This window comes from Periophthalmus magnuspinnatus, chromosome 9 (genome assembly GCF_009829125.3).
Source record: "Periophthalmus magnuspinnatus isolate fPerMag1 chromosome 9, fPerMag1.2.pri, whole genome shotgun sequence".
In the NCBI taxonomy this organism is placed as follows: domain Eukaryota; kingdom Metazoa; phylum Chordata; class Actinopteri; order Gobiiformes; family Gobiidae; genus Periophthalmus; species Periophthalmus magnuspinnatus.
Window position 1 is genome coordinate 6,958,144 of NC_047134.1, and position 21,620 is coordinate 6,979,763.

At 39.4% G+C, this 21,620-nt stretch overlaps 2 protein-coding genes across 2 annotated transcripts; one reads left to right on the plus strand and one right to left on the minus strand.

The window, feature by feature from the left end:
* Nucleotides 1-595: 595 nt before the first annotated feature.
* pias2 (protein inhibitor of activated STAT, 2) lies at nucleotides 596-15,048 on the minus strand. The gene is made up of 14 exons (XM_033973292.2): nucleotides 14,929-15,048; nucleotides 12,960-13,116; nucleotides 11,384-11,471; nucleotides 11,231-11,281; nucleotides 9,958-10,048; nucleotides 9,018-9,152; nucleotides 8,788-8,893; nucleotides 8,369-8,442; nucleotides 7,934-8,094; nucleotides 6,569-6,696; nucleotides 5,255-5,429; nucleotides 4,663-4,808; nucleotides 4,552-4,589; nucleotides 596-4,365 (listed from the first exon to the last, which is right to left on the minus strand). The coding sequence occupies exons 2-14, from the start codon at nucleotides 13,072-13,074 to the stop codon at nucleotides 4,162-4,164; spliced, it is 1,512 nt and encodes a 503-aa protein (XP_033829183.1). The 5' UTR covers nucleotides 13,075-13,116; nucleotides 14,929-15,048; the 3' UTR covers nucleotides 596-4,161.
* A 1,764-nt stretch (nucleotides 15,049-16,812) lies between these two features.
* Nucleotides 16,813-20,917, plus strand: ube2l3b (ubiquitin-conjugating enzyme E2L 3b). Its single transcript, XM_033973295.2, has 4 exons — nucleotides 16,813-16,897; nucleotides 18,816-18,911; nucleotides 19,473-19,659; nucleotides 20,304-20,917. Exons 1-4 carry the CDS (start codon nucleotides 16,871-16,873, stop codon nucleotides 20,456-20,458), a joined length of 465 nt encoding a protein of 154 aa, XP_033829186.1. The 5' UTR covers nucleotides 16,813-16,870; the 3' UTR covers nucleotides 20,459-20,917.
* The last annotated feature ends 703 nt before the right edge of the window (nucleotides 20,918-21,620 follow it).

A 21,620-nucleotide genomic window follows, 5' to 3' on the forward strand; every position in this document is an offset into this window, starting at 1 on the left:
CCAATGTTAAAACTATTTAGCCAGTATAATGTACATGAAATGCCCCTGTGTCTCCATGAGGTTTTATTCTGTGTAAAACCTGCTAACCCTGTAAAGTTTATACACAACATGTTCTGAAATGTCCATGTTTGTTAGATGCCCTCCGTGTGTCTCCATGGAGACTGATTTTGTGTAAAACCTGCTAACCCTATAGTTTACAGCTCTACAAATAAGTTTTTATTGTACTTAACGGTAAATTTCATTATCTCAAAAATCTTTATCAAGATCTCAGAAGCTAAGCCGGGCTAGGCCTGGTTAGTACCAGTACTTGGATCAGAGACATTGCTGTCCTTAGGTAAGACACTTGCCACATCCTCACATTGCCTAGTATGAATGCGGTGCGAGAGTATTGGTGGTGGTCAGAGAGGTGAATAGTGCAGATTGGCAGCCTTGCTTCTGTCAGTCTGTCCCAAGGCAGCTGTGGCTACAATAGCAGTTTACCACTATGAGTGTGGAGTGAATGAATAATGCGCCAGATTATAATGCAACTTTAAAAGTCTGGAAACGTGCCAAGACTAATGCATTATTAATAATGATAATGATAATACTGGACACATTTAAATGGAACTCAGAATGTTTTATTACAAACATATGACAAATGGGGCTGTTCACAATTGCAGTACTGGTCAAGAAAACAGCACTGGATATTTTCCCACCATGGTTTCGCCCTAGTAGCTGCCTGATCTCAAAGCCACAGAGGGCAGGAGAAGTGTGGGTTTGGCAACAGAGATAAAAGCAACTTCCTCCGACCAAAAAAATAATTGTCAAAAGAACGCATTTAAACAGAGGGGCCCACACATGTACACATTCAGGGTCAGTAATTAAATTTATAGGTTGTGTTGTGTTGTTTAAATTGAGCTGGAGGACAGGTCAGAATTCTATAGTGCAATTTGTTGTTTAATTCTGAGATTGCAGATTTGTTGACCTGGTTCATGGTTATCTCTGTAATTACTGGGCTTATCCACATGAAACAAAAACAGGCACAAAGTTCACCGTTTTCTCTGTCAGTATAAATACAAAGTGAGATTTTTTTTTTCACAATAGCTTCAGAAAGTACCATTATTCAACCTTAAAGATGATTGTTGTCATTTGAAAGAACTTTAAGACATAAGATTAAAATGACAAGTTTGTGGAGTCAATCCCAAACTAATAATGATAAGGCTCAGCATTTGCGGATCATAAGTTTGGAAATTTCTTTCAAAAGCAATGAATCTCCCATAGAGTTATAAAAGCCCCGTCCTCAGATGAAATGATGAGTTTGATATGAAATCAAACTTGAATGCAACATATTTCAAATCTATGCAAAGCTCTGTGGTATTTACAGTAACTTGACTAACATAAACCACACAGTTCATGGCACTTCAAATTTGTGCCATTTTGCAGTTTAGGATGAGTAGAATAAGCAGTTACTGTTAAGGTGAACACTGCCAAAAAGGGTTATTTGGTTGACTGAAAGGTCCAATATTGCACTAAATTGACTCATGTGAGCTTTAAGCCATGCTATGTTACCTCATCAGACCCATACCTGGGGTTGCATTTAGTTTCATTCACATGTTCGAGTAATCTTGGATTATTATGGTGTCTGCATTCCCAAATCTGATGCTGTGCCACCTTGTGTTGTCATTAACAGCTATTTTTTAACCTCAACTGAAGTACTTTATGTTATAATACTCTAGAAAAACCACAAATTGTTACATTTATTTGAGTATTTTTGTTTTACCTTTTGTTCAGTAGAGATTGTCAATGGAAAGTATCTAATATCTGCTGACGCACCAAGGACTGAAGCAGTTTCAGTGGGGCTAAAACAATAGCTGCAACTTGTTAGGCAAATCCATGGCTGAAATAATCAAAATGGTTCTAGTGAAGGTGTATAGAGTTTAAAGCACAAGGCCCTTTAAAAGGTGAACACTGTCAAAAAGGGTTATCTGGTTGACTCATTAAAAATGATTTCAATTTAAAAATCTCCATTTTGTTTGAATAGTTTAAACTAGGTTAGTGGTAGACTATAACTTTTCTTCTTCTGCTTTTCTTTCTTCTTTCTTTCCTCCATTTACTGAACTTCAGGGTTTATCTATAGCTAATGTGGATGTACGGAATCAGCTTTTTCAGTTCTGATACCGATACTGATACTTTTACTTTAAGTATCTGCCCATATTCAATATTAACCGTTACCAGTGTAGGGACGGAAAATGGCACTCATTTCCTTAAAACACAGTTAACTTATTACACAAGAATCCCAATTGTGTTATGTAACTCTTATTTATCCAGCTAATTTTTCAGTATTGGTGCAAGTAAATACAGAATTTTTCAGGTACCCCAGGTTTAAGGGCTGATAAAGCTATGTGGTAACTAATGAGCATAAAACATATAATTTAATTTACAATTTCTAAAACTTTATAAACTGTAAAGTTAGAAAAACATTTAGTCAAACGTTAGGTTTTTATACTTTTTCTAACATAAAATAATCACATCAACTGTTAAAGGTCCTATGTAAAATTGACCTGAGCTTTAAGCCAGGTCAATGCTAGAAACACACCTGGAGTTGTGCTTTGTTTCATTCACACATATTTGAGTAATCCTTTATTATTAGTTTGTCTACACCTCAAAAACTGAAAATCCTCTGTTCCACCTTGTGATTCCAGAGACGAAATTACCCAAATGATTTGAGTGAAGGTGTATAGAGTTTAAAAACACTTGGAGCAATTCCTGTATTATTGCAGGACATCACAAGTTGGAACAGAGTTTTCGGTTTGAGAGAAGAACTCAGCCTAAAGACGCAGAGTTAAAAGTGTGAATGAAAAAAAATACAACTCCAGGTCTGTTTGTGATGAGGAAACAACATTAGAACAGAGATCAGAAGTTGCCGTAATATGCGCCTTTTATAACATCTATGGGAAAGCAAGCTTCAACGGGATCTGTTGAGCTCCAATGACCAGCAAAACCAGTGAAATTAGGGGTGCCGTGTTTGCATGTCTGCTGAGGAGGGATTTAAGCAACGCAAGTCTAATTGATCAGGAAGCAAACTTAACTAAACAGGGTTATTGCAATTATTTTTAAGTTGACTAAAATAGATTTTTTTGGCAGTGTTTACAGCATTTGTTAAATACAGCTGTGTTTTGGGAGTATGTGATCCATCTTCTCCCATCTTCAGCGGTTGCAATGGAAAAGAAAATTTCTCCATGAGTTAAAATGACTTCAGAAATTAATCTTGATTTGAGTCATTTTGGTTAGATTGGATTTACATGTTAGAGGAAAATAATCAGTGTAATAATAAAGACTTAAGGCCATGCAATTCTAGTCCAGTCAAAACTACTCAAACTTTAATTAGAACAAATTAAATAATTTGGCATTATGCGCTGCTAAAACAAAAATTTAAAAGCACTTTCAGTCCAAACATTAATCTGGCTTGGTTGAATTTGACAATATTGAGGCAATTACTTATACATGACTTGTTTTCTCCATATTGTGAAAGGTTTAAAATGATCAAACTGCCACCAGAAAATAAAGAAATAGGTTGCAGATTACATTTGAGAGGAATTTAAATGATATGACTAAATAAATGTACATAACTCAAAACTAGGAGGATCTGAACACTGATTTGAACCCACGGAGATAGTCCCTCTGCAGAGCGTAGTGCGGCTGATGGCCACAGGTGCGAAGTTTAAATGCGCACATGCTTATGCTAATGGTGTGGGAGTGCACCTCACTCACACAGGTGGTTGGACTTGGTTTGGTCAGGTTTGGTCCAGATGGATCCTCTTAGTCCAGTTCCAGAGGTAGGCATGGCCTGCATCCTGTACAGTAACAAATTATGAGTACACGGATATCAGGTCTTTCAGTTAGGTTCCATATGTGGTTATACTCATGTACACTCAGGTTTATATTGCCTGTAAGAGGTCACACGAGCCACCGGTTGCTTCTGTGTTCACACTTCACCGTGGTTGATTAAATCCATGCTTCTGTTACTCGGAGCATAAAAGTCTGCTCAAATGCACTCCTCCTACTGGTCAAAGAGCTGCACAGGTTGAAAAGCACCATGTCTCTGGGCTGTGGTCATATCATCACAGGGTCCCATCCCCATTGGTTTGTATGTTGTTATATGGCCCGCCCCCAGGTCAACTGTCAGTCCAGTGAAATGATATCTGATATGCTGGTCGCGGCCATGCCCCCGGAGGCCCCTCCCCCCTCAGAGATGACTCTGCTCTCATGCATGGTGCCAGACACACGCGTGTTGCTGTCGTAGCGGCTGCTGGAGGCCAGGGGCCCGCTCGTGCTGGCCACAGCGGTGCTCTGCAGAGTGTCCAGAAATGTGGGGGGCCGGTAATGCTGACAGTCAGAGGAAGAATCAGTCAACACATAGACATCACTGTAATCCCCTGTATAGAATCAAGACTAATAATAAAAATAAACATTTCACACAAACAGAGGAATCTCATGACCACTCATGATGCACGATAATCGAGAGCCGGTGTTGAGCAGAAGACAGTGGGCATAATTATGGTCTGAACATACCTGCGGATCAGCCTGAATGAGAGAGAACAGGTCCAGGCCTAAACAGAGAGAGGGGTTAGTGATGATGCTACACATAGGACCTCCAAGGACCTGGCTCTGCACAGCACTCACTCTGCATGTCTGTGGGGATGGAGGCCAGTGTGGACGGGTGAAAGGGCACTGCGTAGTCTGCCAAGGTGGAGCTCAGCTGGTACGGGTCCAGAGCGGCCACCTGCACTGGGGGCATGCGCACCGAGGGCGGCTGGTAGGCCAGAACACTGACAAACACACACACGTTATACAAATGCATGTGAGATATTGTTGATATTGCACTTAAATAGTGTGATGCCATCGAGAATTTAAGGTGTCTATTGGCATCCCTGGTTAACAGTATATTCTTGTAACCTAAATTACTGGGCTAATCTTGTAAATTGGGTTTAAAATCAGCATAACCAGAGTTATTAGTCAAATTAAATACTTGAATTGAAGTTTTTCTATCCGTCACAGGTAGGATAGTTAGGTCTTGTATGTAACTGTTGTAACAGTTTTGGTGCTCACTGCAGTTACCCCAAATGCTGAGAGGACATCACCAGTACCTCTTACAATTCAATTAATCTGTGTATAGGCTTGTATATGGTTAAAGCACTGTGAGGTGGGAGTACATGTTGGGTGTATATTGTGAAGTGGGAGTACCTGTTGGGTGTATATTGTGAGGTGGGAGTACCTTTTTGGGTGCAGCTCAGGTTCCTGGCTCTTTGAGATGAAGGCACAGCGTTTCTTTAGCGGTGGCTCGCTCTCCTCTTCATCAGAGCTGTCCACAGTCAGGTCGATGACGTCGGCCTTCTTCACAGCGCAGGAGTCGGTGGGGGCGGGGGCTGCATGCCGGACAGGAGTCGACGCTGACAAACACACAGGACAACTTGTAAAGTCCAGAAATTACTTTCACAAACAAACAGATTCCATTCCTCTACCACTAAATCCAACATAGAAAGCGATATGTATTTATTCAGTGACAGCGCAGTACATTGTTCTTCCATTTTTGCCTCTGCAAAATTTCTGACATGTTTTACTCTTAAGATTAAAACGGTAAGATTTTCCTAGCTCTAGTGGTGTAGCTGATAGAAAGCATTAGCACTGTAGACTGAAGAAGGGGTCTGAATCCTGCCTTACAGTTTTTATAACCCAGCGTGCCTTATTTTTCAGCTGACATGAGTTATACTCAATTGTGTGAGCAAAGAAACCAACTTGAAACCAACAGCTCCAACAATGCAGACCTTTCGGTGTCCCTTGTAGTCTGATGGATACGTCACAAGCAGATGTTGCTGGTCCAAGTCCAGACACTGGCACTTTCAAAGAATCAACATTGCTGTTAAGTTTGTGAAAACTTTATCTATCAAATTTGTTGGGTTAAAATGTGTACAAAAAAGGAGTAAAATGGGAAACGCCTTGAAAATTAATCCAAGAATTTTGATTAATTTGGAAGTACTATTTAACCCTTACGCGGTGTTTGTTTCATTGTTACACCTTTAGTTCCCAACACATAGTTAAAGAAAATGTAAACATAATTTTTACTTCCTGTTAAGCCATTCAAGATATGTATATTATATTTATGTTTAGCAATTATAGAGAAAAAAGTATATAAAAAGCACAATTTAAAAATTGCATAACTTTTTAGTAAAGATTCAGAAATTAAAATTTGTTGATGGCCAACCTCCTGTAGGGTTAAGATGGGGCCATAATATAATTTTTTACATGTCCTGACATGATCCATTTTTTATGCTAAGTTTCATTTGTCTAAAATGACAAATGTTGCTTACTCAATATCCTCGCATATTTGTGCTTAGGCCCTAATAAACATGGAAACAAAGAAGAAAAATAAATGAAAAAAAGCGCCCAAACTTTTCACTAGTAGTGTACGTCATGGGGACCTGATTATGAACATATGGGAGGCAGGTCCGCATGTCGCGAGTGTGTGGTGTCCAGCTTTGATTTCCCACATTGTGAAAAATACCAGCCACACTCAGGCTGGTTCACTCACCCTCCACTTTGGGCAGCGTTTGCAGTTTGAGGGCCTCTTTCTTGGGTCTCATGGGGCACCACGTGCCATCCTCTTGGAACTTTATTTCATCCACGTCAGTGCAGTCGTTCAGGATCTCCAAGAACAGGCTGAAACAGGACACACACAATCAAACGAGAAATTACAGCTTGAGATTTACACTGGGTTTGGTTTTCTGCATGACTTAAAATGCTTGTGCTGTGTTCAAGTCATGATTACTTCACCTAATGCTGAGACCTTTAGATTTAGTCACTGTTAATTAAATGAATTTTATGATGCATGATGTTTTTATTTCATTATTTCATTAAAACCCCTTTCTTAAAATGAACTGCACCTTCACTATAAAACACAAGATTATTGTTTAAGTCAGTCACAATCAGTGTGCATCCCGGTAATGATCAAACAACGAAGTTAAATCTGTCAACTAGACAAATCTTGTAGGAGTGAAGACGTTTCGCTGCTCATCCATTCTTGAGTTCAGTTTAAAGGTAGTGGCCACCAGCATTCTGACCAGAACTGAAGAAGTGGCTTGGATGAGCAGTGAAACGTCTTCACTCCTACAAGATTTGTCCAGTTGACAGATTTAACTTCGTTGTTTGCTATGGATCAGACCTGGACGACTGAGGGTCTACACAGACATCCCGGTAATGAAACTACTGCACATCACATCAGGTTTGTCAGGTTGCTGTGAACCACTGGTTGGGGCAGTGTTGGCACAGAACAGCTGGGGGGAAGGGCACCCCCAGCTGATTCCTAACGGTCCAGGGGCATGACACAGGTCTAGCAAGACACACCCAAAGATGTGACGTAGGCGTGCGCTGCCACGAAAAGCAGAACAACTATTAAAAAAAGATTGGTGCTACAGGAGCATCCACACAGATGAACAGCTGCACAACAATAAGCTCACGGGGCTTGGGACTGGATTCATGTCCATGCAGTTAATGGAGGACCAGCCAGTACGCCAGTAGCGGTGTGTGTAACATTTCTTTGCAAAAAACAGATATAAACATAAAATAAGTTTCTCACCAGACGCTGACTTGGTCTTGTGATATAATGCCATATTTCCAGTAATGGTGACTTATATGTTGAGCTGACATGCTTCGCAAAACTGACCTAGTTAGCCGTTTCCCATTTATCGATGCACACCACTCCCGTCAAGATAGATAAAATATTACATTTGCACTATATGGTGCAACTAGCACTAGCAAACCCCAATGCATTAAATAAAGAGGAGGTAAAACACAGTGTAAAAGTGCAGATAAGTCAAATAAATGCAAAAAATGATGATTAACTGGAGTTAGTTTAGAGTTTACACTAGTACTCTGACACAGCAGTGAGGCCCAGTACCCATCAATGATGAGGCTTTCGTAGGTGGCCTTCTTGTCACAAACAGGGCAGATCCATGAGGGTTTCTTCTCATTCATCTGGAGGTACAGCGCCGCATCGAAGCACTGAAGATGAGAGCAGGTCACGGCTCGGCACGGCACGGTCAGACGCATCTTACCCAGCTGCCCCGGCAAACACAAAAAAATCATTACGCGAAATACTGAGAGGGCTATAAACATTTCACAGGAGGCCAAACTGGTTCACATCTTCTGGTACAAATCAGTAGAGTTGACACCGTTTGGTTTAAACCAGCAAGTAATTTCTTAATATACATACGTGTGTATGACAGATGTTAGTACTATGACCATTGGGAACAACTAAATCCTATACTGAGATGATAATTTGTCCCAGCAGGACCCAGGCTTCAAATGGGATGTGTATTGACTTTTCACTTACCGGACACATGAGGGACACTCGCAGACTGGTAGTAGCAACCTCACTGTCTGGGTCTGCAGTCAGCTTCTCTTTAACTGTAACACACAGGGACCCATGCTGTTAACACAGGATACTACATACATGTATTACGTGCCATCACCATTTTGGTTTGGTTGGAAACACCGACAAAAAGGAGTACCTTTTTATTTCTGCATCCTATTGGAAATGTGTTAAAACATGGTTGTAAATGTCTTGAAGGATCAAAAATCAGACACAGATGTGCAGAAAAAAATCACCCAATACATTTGTTTGGAAAATTATACTACAAGTTGCAATAAGTTTTTGCAACAATGTTCAACAATGTTGCTTTTTAATGAGCATCTTAGTAGACAGTGGCAGTTCAGATAGATGTAAGTGTAAAGAATGGACACTGAACTCACTGAGTGCCCTGGAATGGTCTGGATTCCTGATGCCCTTCATCCTGAGCCTCTGCAGTAGGAGAGGGGATGTGAGCTGCCTGACCAGGTACACCGACATGGAATACGTCTGCAACATATACCAGACAAACACATCATGTACATGACCCCAGGAAGAGGCGACTACACCACTAGAAAGAGGACATATTAACTGTGTTGATGTTTATCTTGGACAGAGGTGGACAGTGGCTGACCTTTCCAATCTCGGGGGCCCATGTGACAGAAATCTGGTTGGGCACAGCAGAGGAGAGCCTCACCAGAGACGTGATGTTGAGGGGCCGGCCTGGTCTCTTCTGCTCCACGCCATTCTTAGGAGGAGGAGCGTGGCCCTGCACGCACGCGCACACACACGCACGCACGCGCACACACACACACGCACGCGCGCGCACACACACACACACACACACACACACACACACACACACACACACACACACACACACACACACACACACACACACACACACACACACACACACACACACACACACACACACACACACACACACACACACACACACACACACACACACACACACACACACACACACACACACACACACACACACACACACACACACACACACACACACACACACACACACACACACACACACACACACACACACACACACACACACACACACACACACACAATCTGTAACCGTTCAAAATACTCATCATAATAATTATTTCTAATTATTCATTTAAGAAGCTGTTCAGAAAACTCTTTATACATAAACTAATCATTGGAAGGAACATAGTGGGACTGGTGGTCATTTGAAATTTAAGAGAAATGCAAGATCTAATCAGAATTGTTAGATTTTACAATTAAAACAATTCTGATTCACAATTTAAAACTGTATCAAGATTCAGTTCATAGTGCACATTTTAAACTGCCAAAAGCATTTTTCATTTGAGAGAAGACAAAAATATAGACTGCTGAGAAAATCCCCTGTATTTCAGAACATGTGTAGAGGTTTAAAAGAGGGTTGACAGGTTTTACACTTAATGAGAGGATGATTTTTCATGTTATTGTAGCATTTAATACATCATTGCATCTTTTGTACGGTAATTTGCCACTTGCAATTAAATTATAATTCTGGTTTGATATTGCAAGGAATGGGCACTCACTGGCAGAGGGAACAGCTTCCCATTGACTTTGATGCACAGACTGTTGGGATAGTTGTCCTCCTGAGGGCAGCTGGTCTCAGACAAACAGAACCTGAAACATGGACACAAAACTATTGACTATCCACAGTCAAGAGCCACTATACACATATTGCTCAATGTGCAATATGTGTAAAGTGTAACCTATCCAGGAGCATTATCACCTGAGAGAAGACTGAAATCTGAACTGATAAACTAATCATAAAATGCAATGCTTTTCATGTCTGTAGAGGTCTGGTTACCATTGGACTAGAGATTATGCTAGAGATATTTCAGAAACATCCGTCATGAGTAGAGATTGACCGATGTGGGTTTTTTCATGGCCAATGCAGATAATGATTGTTTAGAACATGGAGAAACCGCTAACTGATAAGCGATATTTTTGGGCCGATATGTAGGGTAGATTTTGATGATTTTCGCCATCCATCCATTTTCTTCCGCTTATCCGGGGCCGGGTCGCGTGGATGGATGGAAGCCGCTAACTGATAAGCTCTGCCGATATTTTTGGGCCGATATGTAGGGTAGATTTTGATGATTTTCGCCATATGTACTTTCAATTTATGACAAACTCACCTACAGTCCCTTTTTACCACAAAAGATATTCTCATTGTCATTATACATTTCCAGCATAAGCAACAGGTGGTTACAAGGCAAAAAATTCATCACACTTAGAATATTAACATAACTTGATCACACTACAAACAATGAAGCCCTATCTTAAAATGTAGGCAATTGCTCGATTTTCAACCCCTCAAAATGACAAGCTGCCTTCAGAATTTTGGACAGAAGTGAATATAATCTCTCAATGGCGGAGGGAAATATTTGTTAATGTAACCTCAGAGCACTGTTTTTCAACCTTTCTAGATTTGCTTCACACTTTTTCTGTTAAAAAGATGCTCTAGCACACCATTCACCATTGCATCAATTTGAGCAAAAAAAGTGTAAAAAATGTCATTGTACCAGACACTAGGGATTTAGCAATAAAGATATTTTTTGGCTTTTTTCTGGTACAGAGGTTTACTCAGAACAATCCAAAATGGTCAATTATTGCATTAAGTAGTCCATTTTTTTCTAAGGAACACTGGTTGAAAATCAATGCCTCGGAGGACATAATATCTTTGCAGCCTTTGTGTTTTTTGCCATTTGGAATTGGTCTAATTTATAATAACAATAATATTAATAATAATGTGTAATTAATTCCATCTGAACTGAATCCAAAACTTTTTCCCTGCCTCACCTCAGCTGAATCTGGACCATGTAATCCCTTCTCCCTCCAGGTAGGAAGTCCCTGTGCGCCCGCACACACAAACATACACACAGGGTTAATAGAGCAGCCATTGCACATCAGGACTTGTGTATAAACGTGAAAGGTGCTGGGTGTGTGGGTTACCTGGAAATGCAGACCTCTCGCACCTGCTGAGGAGTCAGAGCAAAGATGAAGTACTTTTCCTGGTGGAACCTCTGAGCAGTGCTGGCTCCTGTGCACACAATACTTTAGCTAAAGGAGGACCAAACAGTACTGTATAATTCAGGCTAAATGGATCCAGTTGTGTTTCATACTGGCCTTGGGAAAGACACTTCACCATTTTATAAGGCTGCATCTAACAATTGCATCCTATTGTTCTTTGTAATAAAACACAGTTTTAACCATGGATCAATTAAGAAAAAAAAATCCCCATTTAATGTTTCTCTCCACTGTTATCTAAATAGCCAACACTACAAACAGAACTGACCCAAATAATTGTTCGAGTAAGAGTTAAAAGCTGATTGTTTGGGATTCAGAATACACATTTCTTCAGTATTTTACAAAGATGTGAGTCTGGTCACCGGTGAATCTCCCAGAGTTCAGATAGACGTGATTGACAGGTGGATTAGCCAATGAGGAGCATGGACGGTCTGTCCGTAACATAACAAATATGGCTGCTTACAAGGAAAAGAGAAATTTAAAAAATATCACAGGAGGCAGAAAAACTTTGTAGATTTCTGCAGAATCAATGACTGAAGATGCCAGCAACACAAATTCCTCACAAATTTGTGAGTTCACAAACTTTTTCAGCTCCAGCTGAATCACTGCCATGTGTAGCTCCTTCACTATCAGTGGTGCAGAACCTGACCAAGCACACAGCAGCACTGTGGTTCCGGAGAAAGCCAGCACCAAACAAACCAAAACAAACCAAAACAAACATGGTGACGACAACAGACGCACTTCAGCCTATTTTAACGTCAATATAGAGTATATTGAGTTAGTGAAAAAAGTGCAGATGGAAGCACGTTGTGCATTTGAGGATGGGTAAGATGCCTGTACTTTTCTCTCAACTGTATTTAACTGAAGGTAGTTTTGTTTTTCAGCATGTTTCGCTGTGAGACTTCAACCAATCAGCGTGAAGTCTTTGGTTGATGGTTCCGACCATTGGTTCCGATCACTTTCCGCGAGAGCCTTCCCAGACTGATATGTAGAACTCCATTCAGAGGGCTACATATATCTGTCTGGTGGGAGACAGGTTAGAGTGAAGCATTAAACGCTGTTAGTCTGAGGTTAGAGAAATGTAGTTCTGTTTGTAAATGATGGGTGACCAATAAGCTCCTTCGTTTCTCATGCATCACCGAAAAAAAAAAAATATCTGATTGCACGACTATGTTTGGCAGCAGAGGATGTGACCAGGCTGATCTCCCTCTGTATAAAAAAATACATCATTATCATTTTGGATTTCCTAGGAAAATAAGTATTAAGTATTATTTAGGTAAGTAAAGATGATCTGTTTGGATGTTGCATCTGAATAATAATTTAGAGTGGAAATGAATTAATCTGAACATCAAAACATTGAATAATGTATAACATTCTGGTATTTCCAATATAATAAAATAAATTATAACGATTGAAAAACAAAATCACAACCGAAGGTGGGGGGCAAGACATGCAAAAATTCAAACTACTATAAACTAAACTAAAGTAGCTCTTGTGTTACCAAGGCTGGAAGGCTTGATGAGCACATCCAGCACATCGTAGAAGGGCAGCGGCTTCATCTGGACATCAGGGTGCACCGGAGGGAGCAGGGGTGCTGGGGTCTGATGGACGTTCATGCTTTCTGTCTGCTGTACTTTGAGAGGAGCTTACAACAAAGTCTGCAACATACAGAGAGAGAGGAGGAGTAGAGCAGAGGTTAACCTGCACAACTACACCCAGTATACAGGCCAGACCAGAACACACCCGACCAGCATGTTCACCTCATTGGCCTGCTTTGGTTAGAACTCCAGGTTAAAATAGGCCTGGAAGCACAGCGAACCTCACAATTTGATATAAGCCACACATTTTCCCTAATAAGTAATAGGATTCCCAAAAGTATGGAAACTCAGATACCAATTGATCCTAGTATTGAAACTAGATATTGGAAGCACTGATACTAAAAAAAGTCACAGGATAGAAAGTAACCTTTCCTGAATAGTGTTAGAATGATCTTGAGCTGTAACAAATATAAGACTGCATAGAATGGATCCTACCTGGACAACTTACAATTTAATGTTGAAAATCACATTCTATTGTCTTAAGATACAGTGTTTTTATTTTCAGTGTGGTATTGGAATCCCCACTGAATATCAACTGTACTCCTTAATATCGAAAGTTTGAAATTTTTGTGTCATGACAACAGTAATAACATGACTAACACTAAAGACATACATATATTATCATACATATTTTGAGACTTCAAAATGTGTTATTGTGACAGGCTTAGACCACTGCTTTTAACCAATCCTTGAACCTGTATGGGTTGATGGGGAAGGCTGGAGAAGAAACTCACCCAACACCTTCTTGCTGTGAGGTGAGTGCTAGCCACTAGTTTCAAACTCACTTTTGATACTAAGGAGTATACTCAATAATTAAGATACCACAATGATTATAAAAAAACACAAACATTAAATGGTAGTACTTTCTTTTATGTTACCATGTGGCCTTATAGCTCTATAATCCCTCAGTCGTAGGTAGGTTCATTTCTGTCCTAGGAATGTGACTTTAGTATCGATACCTGCTCAAATGAGCAGACTTGTTATTATTAGATACCTTTGATTCCTTTAACAGATTCCAAGGAGGAAACAATCCTGCTCTAGGCACCTTTGGACTTCTAGGCTCTGGAAACGCATCTTAATCTAAATATTTATAATACTTGGAGTAACTAATCTTTGCAGATGTACAGATCAACATGAAACAGAAGGGATGAGACTTGGGGAACCAGGCTATTTTAGGCTGACTAAATATAGCGTACTTTAGTGTTCGGAGTTCCAGATTGCAAAAAGCCAATTTACAATATTAGACATAAGGAAACATGTATACCTTCTGATCAAACCAATCCAAAAAATTCCTCAAATAAATCATCATCTAGTTACATTTTTAAAGCCAGAAGAACTAATTTATTTAATATGCACACTCCCCATACTGCACTCAGGTCAGCTGGTAAAACCTGTTTCAAACTACTTTCCAGGTACTTAGAAAATAAACAGTATCTATTACGGACAGTACTCAAATACCTGCCTACAATGAAACTGTAGACAGTGAAATGCTAATTCCAGAGGAACTAGACAGTACAAAGACTCGCTGTAAACAATAGGAACTTTGCAACCATCCAAACGTGAAAGGAGTAGCGAGATCTCTGCTCGTGTGAAACTGTAAAGTGACATACAACTGGCTTTACGTTTGGGTTTAGGTTTACTCAAAGAATTGACCGCGTTTGGGTCTGTGAATATTGTCCTAAGACAGAAAACACACTTAGCTCAGTTAGCTTTGCGACAAATAAAGCCCGTAAACACACACGTTTAGGACATTTTACACTCTTCCAATATACCAGCACAAGCGCAAACATGGAGACCAGAGTCTGCTTGAAACCAGAGGTGAAATCCACGAGGACCCAGTGTGAAATGTGGCGTGTTTTGGTCCAGACTCACCCGCAGCTGCTCCGAAGCCGCCATCTTGTTGTTCCGGGTAGTGACAGCCCCCGTGACCACCGAGCTGCTTGTACCGAGGCACGCTCCACCACCACAGAGGAACTAACTAACTAACTAACTAACTAACTAACTATCTCTCTCTCTCTCTCTCTCTCGCGACACACACACACACACAAACCCTAACTGGAACCATTTTTTACCATCACCCAAAACAATATATATGAATACAATTAAAGATATCAACAATAAAAAGGCTGTAAGGACCACCCACTGGGACGAATACTAGCAATTAGCAAAAAATAAATTCCTCTTTATTTTATTTTATTTTTTTCTATATGTTCCATATGTTATAAAATTTCAAGTTCCATGTAGACAAGTCACTGTGATGCCTCCAGGCCACATTATAGGTCAGATTTGTGCATAGTTGGATGCAACACTGTGGGACATTACAACCAATACAATAATATCTCTATGTAATCGACCTGCCCACCAATGAAGTTTTATCATTCTCAGTATATGGACATGCCATGCCTCACTTACTGAGCTGCAGAAGCTGCACTACCACTGATTAATGAATGGCTGATTAATAATTAGGTGCTGTGGTACTGTAAGTTAGTGACAAGTCAGATCAGCGAGAGTCAGTTTAGGTTTAACACAACTGAATTTCAGTATTGGAAATGGCAACCCAAATGAAAGAGTCATGTGAGGCTCCTTCTGCTTTCTGATTGGATAATCATCTTAACCTCCTGAGACCCGAGCTCTTGCATGACCTGCTTTATTAATTTCTCTTTGTTATTTGGGCTGACTGGGACCTGATGAGTGTAAATACAAAGAATTATCTTTTTACATTATATAGTTTCTGAGAAAAACTTATGTAAATCAAATGTCCTCATATGTGGACATTTTAATCATTTTGATAAAACATTTGAATAATGATTTGCAAAACCTATTTATTAGACCCTGAAAACAGCAAAATTTGTCCTGAATGTAAAAACAAAATGAGAAACAACAATTGTGCCTCTTGGAACAATGTGTCTCGTCTGAAGAGCTGCTGACAGGAGCAGGAAGAAAAATAAAAAAAAATAAAATAAAATATTCTAAACATTCTAAACTATTAAAAAATGAATATATATAATATATTTGCATTGTTGCTGTTATTGTACTCTGTTATTCTTCTTCTAAAAATTTGCATTGTAGCCTAGATGACCCAAAATGTGTTGTCCACATATGAGGACACCAGGTCTCAGGAGGTTAAGAACCAACACAAAATTACAACATAAATAAATGCCCAATGATTTGTTAGAATAAGAATAAATCAGAATTACAATTGTACAATCAGTAAAAGCTATTTGATTTGAACAGGTTTACCTTACACACACTTTACAGACAGTTCCTTTAAAGGGCCCATAAAGGGGTTTAACACATAAACCCTGGTTATTTAGGCTGAGTTCTTCTCTCAAACACTCTGTTCCACCTTGTGATGTCATGTGGTGTTACAGGAGGTGCTCCACTGTGTTTTTAAACTCCACACACCTTCATAATAATCATTTGGATCATTTCAGCTCTGGAATTTCCAGTCTCTACTCAACAAATCTAAAAGGAGCTGTTAACTACTACTGAAAACTGACACATCATGACATCACAAGGTGGAACAGAGCATTTTGAGCTAATACACCAGCATGTGTGGATGAAATAAAACACAAATCCAGGTATGTTTTTGAGGAGATAACAGCATTATAACATGACTTAAAGCTCACAAGAGTAAACTTTGTGTAATATAGGCTCTTTAAACCCCATTCAATCTTTTGCATTTGTCATATATATTTAAAAACATGTTATTTAATTTTTGTTCCTGGATCATCTCCTCCAGGCAGTAGCATCAGACCCTGTGCAAACCATATTGAGCGCGCTGGGCATTCTGGGAGTACACAATAGTTTCAAGATGGCGGCGAGCAGGAGGCTGATCAAGGTAAAGCTCCGGATCGCGCTTATTTACACACATTTAACCGCGTTTTCGCTCATTGGGGCAGCTAAACCGTGCAACTTCTGTATATTTAACCTAGTAACAACTCATCCCGACATTAATAACCATTTCTGCCTCAATTTTCCACCCAGAATGTGCGATTGAGAGGTCAGTACTGGCTAGGAAACTGGCAGCCACGGACCGGCAAATTAGGCCACGAAATCGAAACTAACACCCGCGTTATACCTCGTCTAAAACGGTCTAAACTTAACCCTTTTGCGACATGTTATTATTTCCGGTTTGGTTTATGTTTGAGGGTTAGATTTTTGTAGATTATGGCGATATTGGCTAATCGGCAGCGAGCTAGGCTGACGGTAATTGTGAAGTGCGTTTCTGCTAACCACTAGCGTCATCCCCTGTTATGTGGAAGATTCCAGATCAAACGCTGTCTTTCCCGTTAAAAGAGAAGACATTGTCGGTACCTTGTTGTGTAAATCTGTCCCCCGTAGGTTAAAAATAAGATAGACAATAAATCTGTTACACTTTTTGAACGCGATGACTGGATTTCTATGTGAGACCTGAGACACATGCGTAGCAAGTTGGCAAAGTTACCCATTTCCCATACAATTTCTGTCATGTGATTCAAAGTCTTGGGTTTGATTGTAATTTAATAGTAGTAACTGACTTTTTACTCTAATATATGTATGGGATTATGTGATTGGCCAAACCCAATAATGCATGGTTAGTTCCTAGTTAGTTTATCTCTTTTACTACTCTGTTAAATTTGATCTGTCCAATAGAAACCTAAGGAAATCATTTGACTTTCTTTTTATGTAAGGTGGGAGTACAGGAACAAGGAAACTGAAATGTAATGCTTATTTCACCTTAGAATACATGGATGTCAACCAATCTACATGGCAATTTAGATTTAACCAATTGTTTCACTGTTTTGTTTATAGCTATTTAGTAGTGTTGACATATAACTAAAATTTCAACCTTGATTTCGATATTGAGGAATAGACTTTAATACCAGACTCGATACACGATACCAATTTTGATAAAACAATTATAATAAAAAAAAAAACACTCTGTGAATGTGATTTTCAACATTAAATTACAGTACTTTATTTAATTTTTATCATGTGGCCTTATATCCGTGTAATCACTCACTTATAGGTGCCATACTGGTCCATGAGTGTTAGAACTGCATCCACATTTTGTAATTGTCTATGGGCTCCACAGCTGATAAAAAGTTTCTGAGAATATGCAAGTAATATGTTTGGTAACCACTGTCGGAAAAATGTTTAATTACAATATGAGTTCATAAAAGTAAGAGTGCACAGTGGCTATCTGGATGACTTCTCAGAAATGAAAGTAAAAGCTCTAGTACAAAACAGTGGCTATATCTCCTCTAAACAACATTACAATTTATTAGGATTTTCAAAAGTATTGAAAATCAGATACTAATTGATATGAAAACCAGCACCGAAACTAGACACCCATGTGAGCAAGTATTGATACTAAAAAAGCCACATTAACAGGACAGAAGTAAACCTTTCCTGAATAGCTTTAAAATTATTTTGAGCTCAGAAGAATAAGACCACAATGACTAGTATAGGCCCACGGACCACTGAGGAATTACACATATATAAGGCCACTTGGGAATATAAAAGTAAGAAAGTACTATGATTTAATGGCAAAAATCACATTCTGTTGTCTAAAGTATGTTTTTTATTATCACTGTGTTTTAGGAATTGGTACTGAGGATCGAGTCTATTCCTTAGTATCAAAATTGAGTTTGAAATTTTAACAACATTACATTGTATGCTTAGATAGGTCCTGTGCAACACACGCTGCATACGCTAACTTAAAAGATAAAAACACAGCTCAGTTTTGCCTTTATCTCTTCCTGTTTTGTGTGTAGGAACTTGATGAGATTCGCAAAGCTGGACTAAAAAATTTCAGAAACATCCAAGTGGAAGAATCAAACCTATTGTCATGGCAAGGACTCATCGTTCCTGTAAGTGTTTGGTGATCTACAATGACAAATAAAATTACACATGTAGAGTTTGTCCACATTGTACAGTATTTTTGTCTTGCCTGTTAAAGTAAAATGTAAAAATGTAAAATTGACCTTTCTATATGTTGTTCCTTCATCAAAAACAGGCCTGAAGAGGTTATGTTTGAGTTATTTAGCAATCTCTCCTGGGCCCTATTTGAACCTTTCTTATAGTTAGATACAGTTATAGCAGTAAGATTCTGTCCAATGCTCAGACCCACAAACCCACATCATCAATGCTCTCACATGACAGTTCTCTATAAATATAAAAAAACATGATAAAAAACTTTACACTACAACATAACAACCCTTCAGTTTCGTTTTTATGACTCCAAGTCACAGAAACGAAAGTGAAACTTCGCCAAATATAGCATATATATAGCATATATATGTATGTTGTGTGTTGGCAATTAATACCCCATAGAAGTGTAGCAGTAGAAATGATGCATCTTGATTTTGCCCTTTTTGAAGATTTTTACATCACGTTTTGACTAAAGCATTCAAATAATGATTCTTTTGCAGGACAACCCACCCTATGACAAAGGGGCATTCCGAATTGAAATCATTTTCCCTACCGAGTACCCATTCAAACCCCCCAAGATCACATTCAAAACTCGCATCTACCACCCCAACATCGATGAGAAGGGCCAAGTATGTCTGCCCGTCATCAGCGCGGAGAACTGGAAACCTGCCACCAGAACTGACCAAGGTACACTCACAAATTGTATGTGTTTTTCTGAATGATGTCAGGATTTATTGATTAAAACAAAAAGCCAAGAGTATTATCTGTTTTTTTGAGTTTTAAGATTATTAAAATGACATGTAAAAAGCAAAATCATCTGATTTTTTTTATTTTTTGTGTGTGATTATAACTCGTCTGATTACTCACATCGAATTTTGTGGTTTGTGTGTTTTTTACATAATCTAACAGGTTCAAAAATCTGCTAATAATCTCATTTTGGTGTGTATGTAAACAAAGCCACTAACCTAAGAGACCTGTATCTGCTTGAATTGGCATATGCCACACTGATTGACAGCAGTTAGACCATCGACATCCGCTTGCCTCAGAGTACAACATGTTACCAAATCACCATCTAAAACAATCTTATCCAACTCAAACAACATCTGTCTATCTATCTATCGATCTATCTGTACTACGATTTAATGTTGAAAATCACATTCTAGCGTTTTAAGGATGAGTGTTTTAATTAACACTGTGGTATCGAAATCAGTATCAAGTCTATTCCTTTGTATCAAAATCGAGTTTACATTATTGTTGGTGTGATACGAACATTTCAGAGTACAATATGGTGTTCCAAACTTCATAGTGTTTTTCTGTGCGTTGTGTTTCAGTAATCCAGGCCCTGATCGCTTTGGTGAACGACCCGCAGCCAGAACACCCCCTCCGGGCAGACCTCGCAGAAGAATACTCAAAGGACCGTAAAAAATTTCTGAAGAACGCAGAAGAGCATACAAAGAAATATGGAGAGAAGCGACCAATGGACTGATGCTCTGATTCCCTCTCTCTTTCTCCCTCTCCTCCATCTTTCACGCCCGACCAAAAAATTACAAACCTCCTTACGCTCCTTCACTCCACCCCTAAACCAATAAACCCCGCCCCCAGTCCAACGCCCTGATACTCTCTGGACCAGATACACTCTGCTTTTCTCCTTCCTTTTGGCCATTCTGAATTAACTTTGTTTTCTTAAAGCAAAAAAAAAAAGTAAGCAGTGTTCAGATGAGAAATTTGTAATATTTCTGTTGTAATTTCCTCCATATATATAAGAGTTCTGTTGAATAGCTCTGATGTAAACTTATTTTGAGCTGATAAAACAGGTTGTTTACCCGAGCTTGTTTTGGCCATTTGTTCAGAAAGTTGGCTAAAAGTTGAAGGGGTCGTAGATGGAGCCTTGAGGAACACCGGAGTAGATTTGCACTGAATTTGTCACGTATACATAAATTTATTTTTTTTAAAAACGAAAACAAGAAAAGAGTCATGTTCTGTCTTGACACTAGTCACCGCCACTGAGCACAAAAGCGATGTAACTCGATGAGCAAAAAGTGAAGGATGGGTTACTTTTTATTTCCAGGAGCATCAGATAGAAACAGCAATAGCCACATATTTTAGTTCCTCATTTGACGTTCCGTGATTTCCAATTTTTAGACACTTGGCATATAATTTCAACACAACTGTCCATGCATGTCGATGGCTTCACCAATGCTCCCCCAGTCATACTTAAGTCATTCTAGACACAGCCCTTTACCGCATCCACACAGCCGAAGGGACCAAAGTGGCTGGGGTGGGGGGGTCCTGAGCCTCTGGGAGGGGGCTCGCTGTCCAGGGTTGTGCCAGGACATGGAAAAGACCACTATGTAACAGCTCTGATCTGGTCCCAGTCTTGTTTCATAATAAAGATGGCTAAGCATTGGCCTCACTGTCGCCAGGCAGTCTGCTGGATCTCACGTCTCATTTTATTGCTATACAAGGACTGTTAACTCGTGTACAATTTGGTGTCAATAATAGTCAAAAATGTCCAAAGTCATTTATGCAGTGATGGAAAGTACTCATACTTTAGTACAAATTTGGCAGCAGTAAATTAAAGAACATGTGAAAATTCCTTCTCATAATATGAGTTACTATCGTACAAATGCTAGTAGCACAAGTAGTCT

What these genes read in the sequence shown, in the direction of transcription:
- ube2l3b (XM_033973295.2), top strand. Translation starts at nt 16,871, where the DNA reads ATGGCGGCGAGCAGGAGGCTGATCAAG. An exon ending in CGAGCAGGAGGCTGATCAAG is followed by an intron (nt 16,898 to 18,815) that starts GTAAAGCTCCGG and finishes TTTTGTGTGTAG; the next exon opens with GAACTTGATGAGATTCGCAA. An exon ending in TGCCACCAGAACTGACCAAG is followed by an intron (nt 19,660 to 20,303) that starts GTACACTCACAA and finishes GTTGTGTTTCAG; the next exon opens with TAATCCAGGCCCTGATCGCT.
- pias2 (XM_033973292.2), bottom strand. Translation starts at nt 13,074, where the DNA reads ATGAACGTCCATCAGACCCCAGCACCCCTGCTCCCTCCGGTGCACCCT. An exon ending in AGACCATTCCAGGGCACTCA is followed by an intron (nt 8,443 to 8,787) that starts GTGAGTTCAGTG and finishes TGTGTGTTACAG; the next exon opens with TTAAAGAGAAGCTGACTGCA. An exon ending in TCATTCAGGCTGATCCGCAG is followed by an intron (nt 4,366 to 4,551) that starts GTATGTTCAGAC and finishes TCTGACTGTCAG; the next exon opens with CATTACCGGCCCCCCACATT.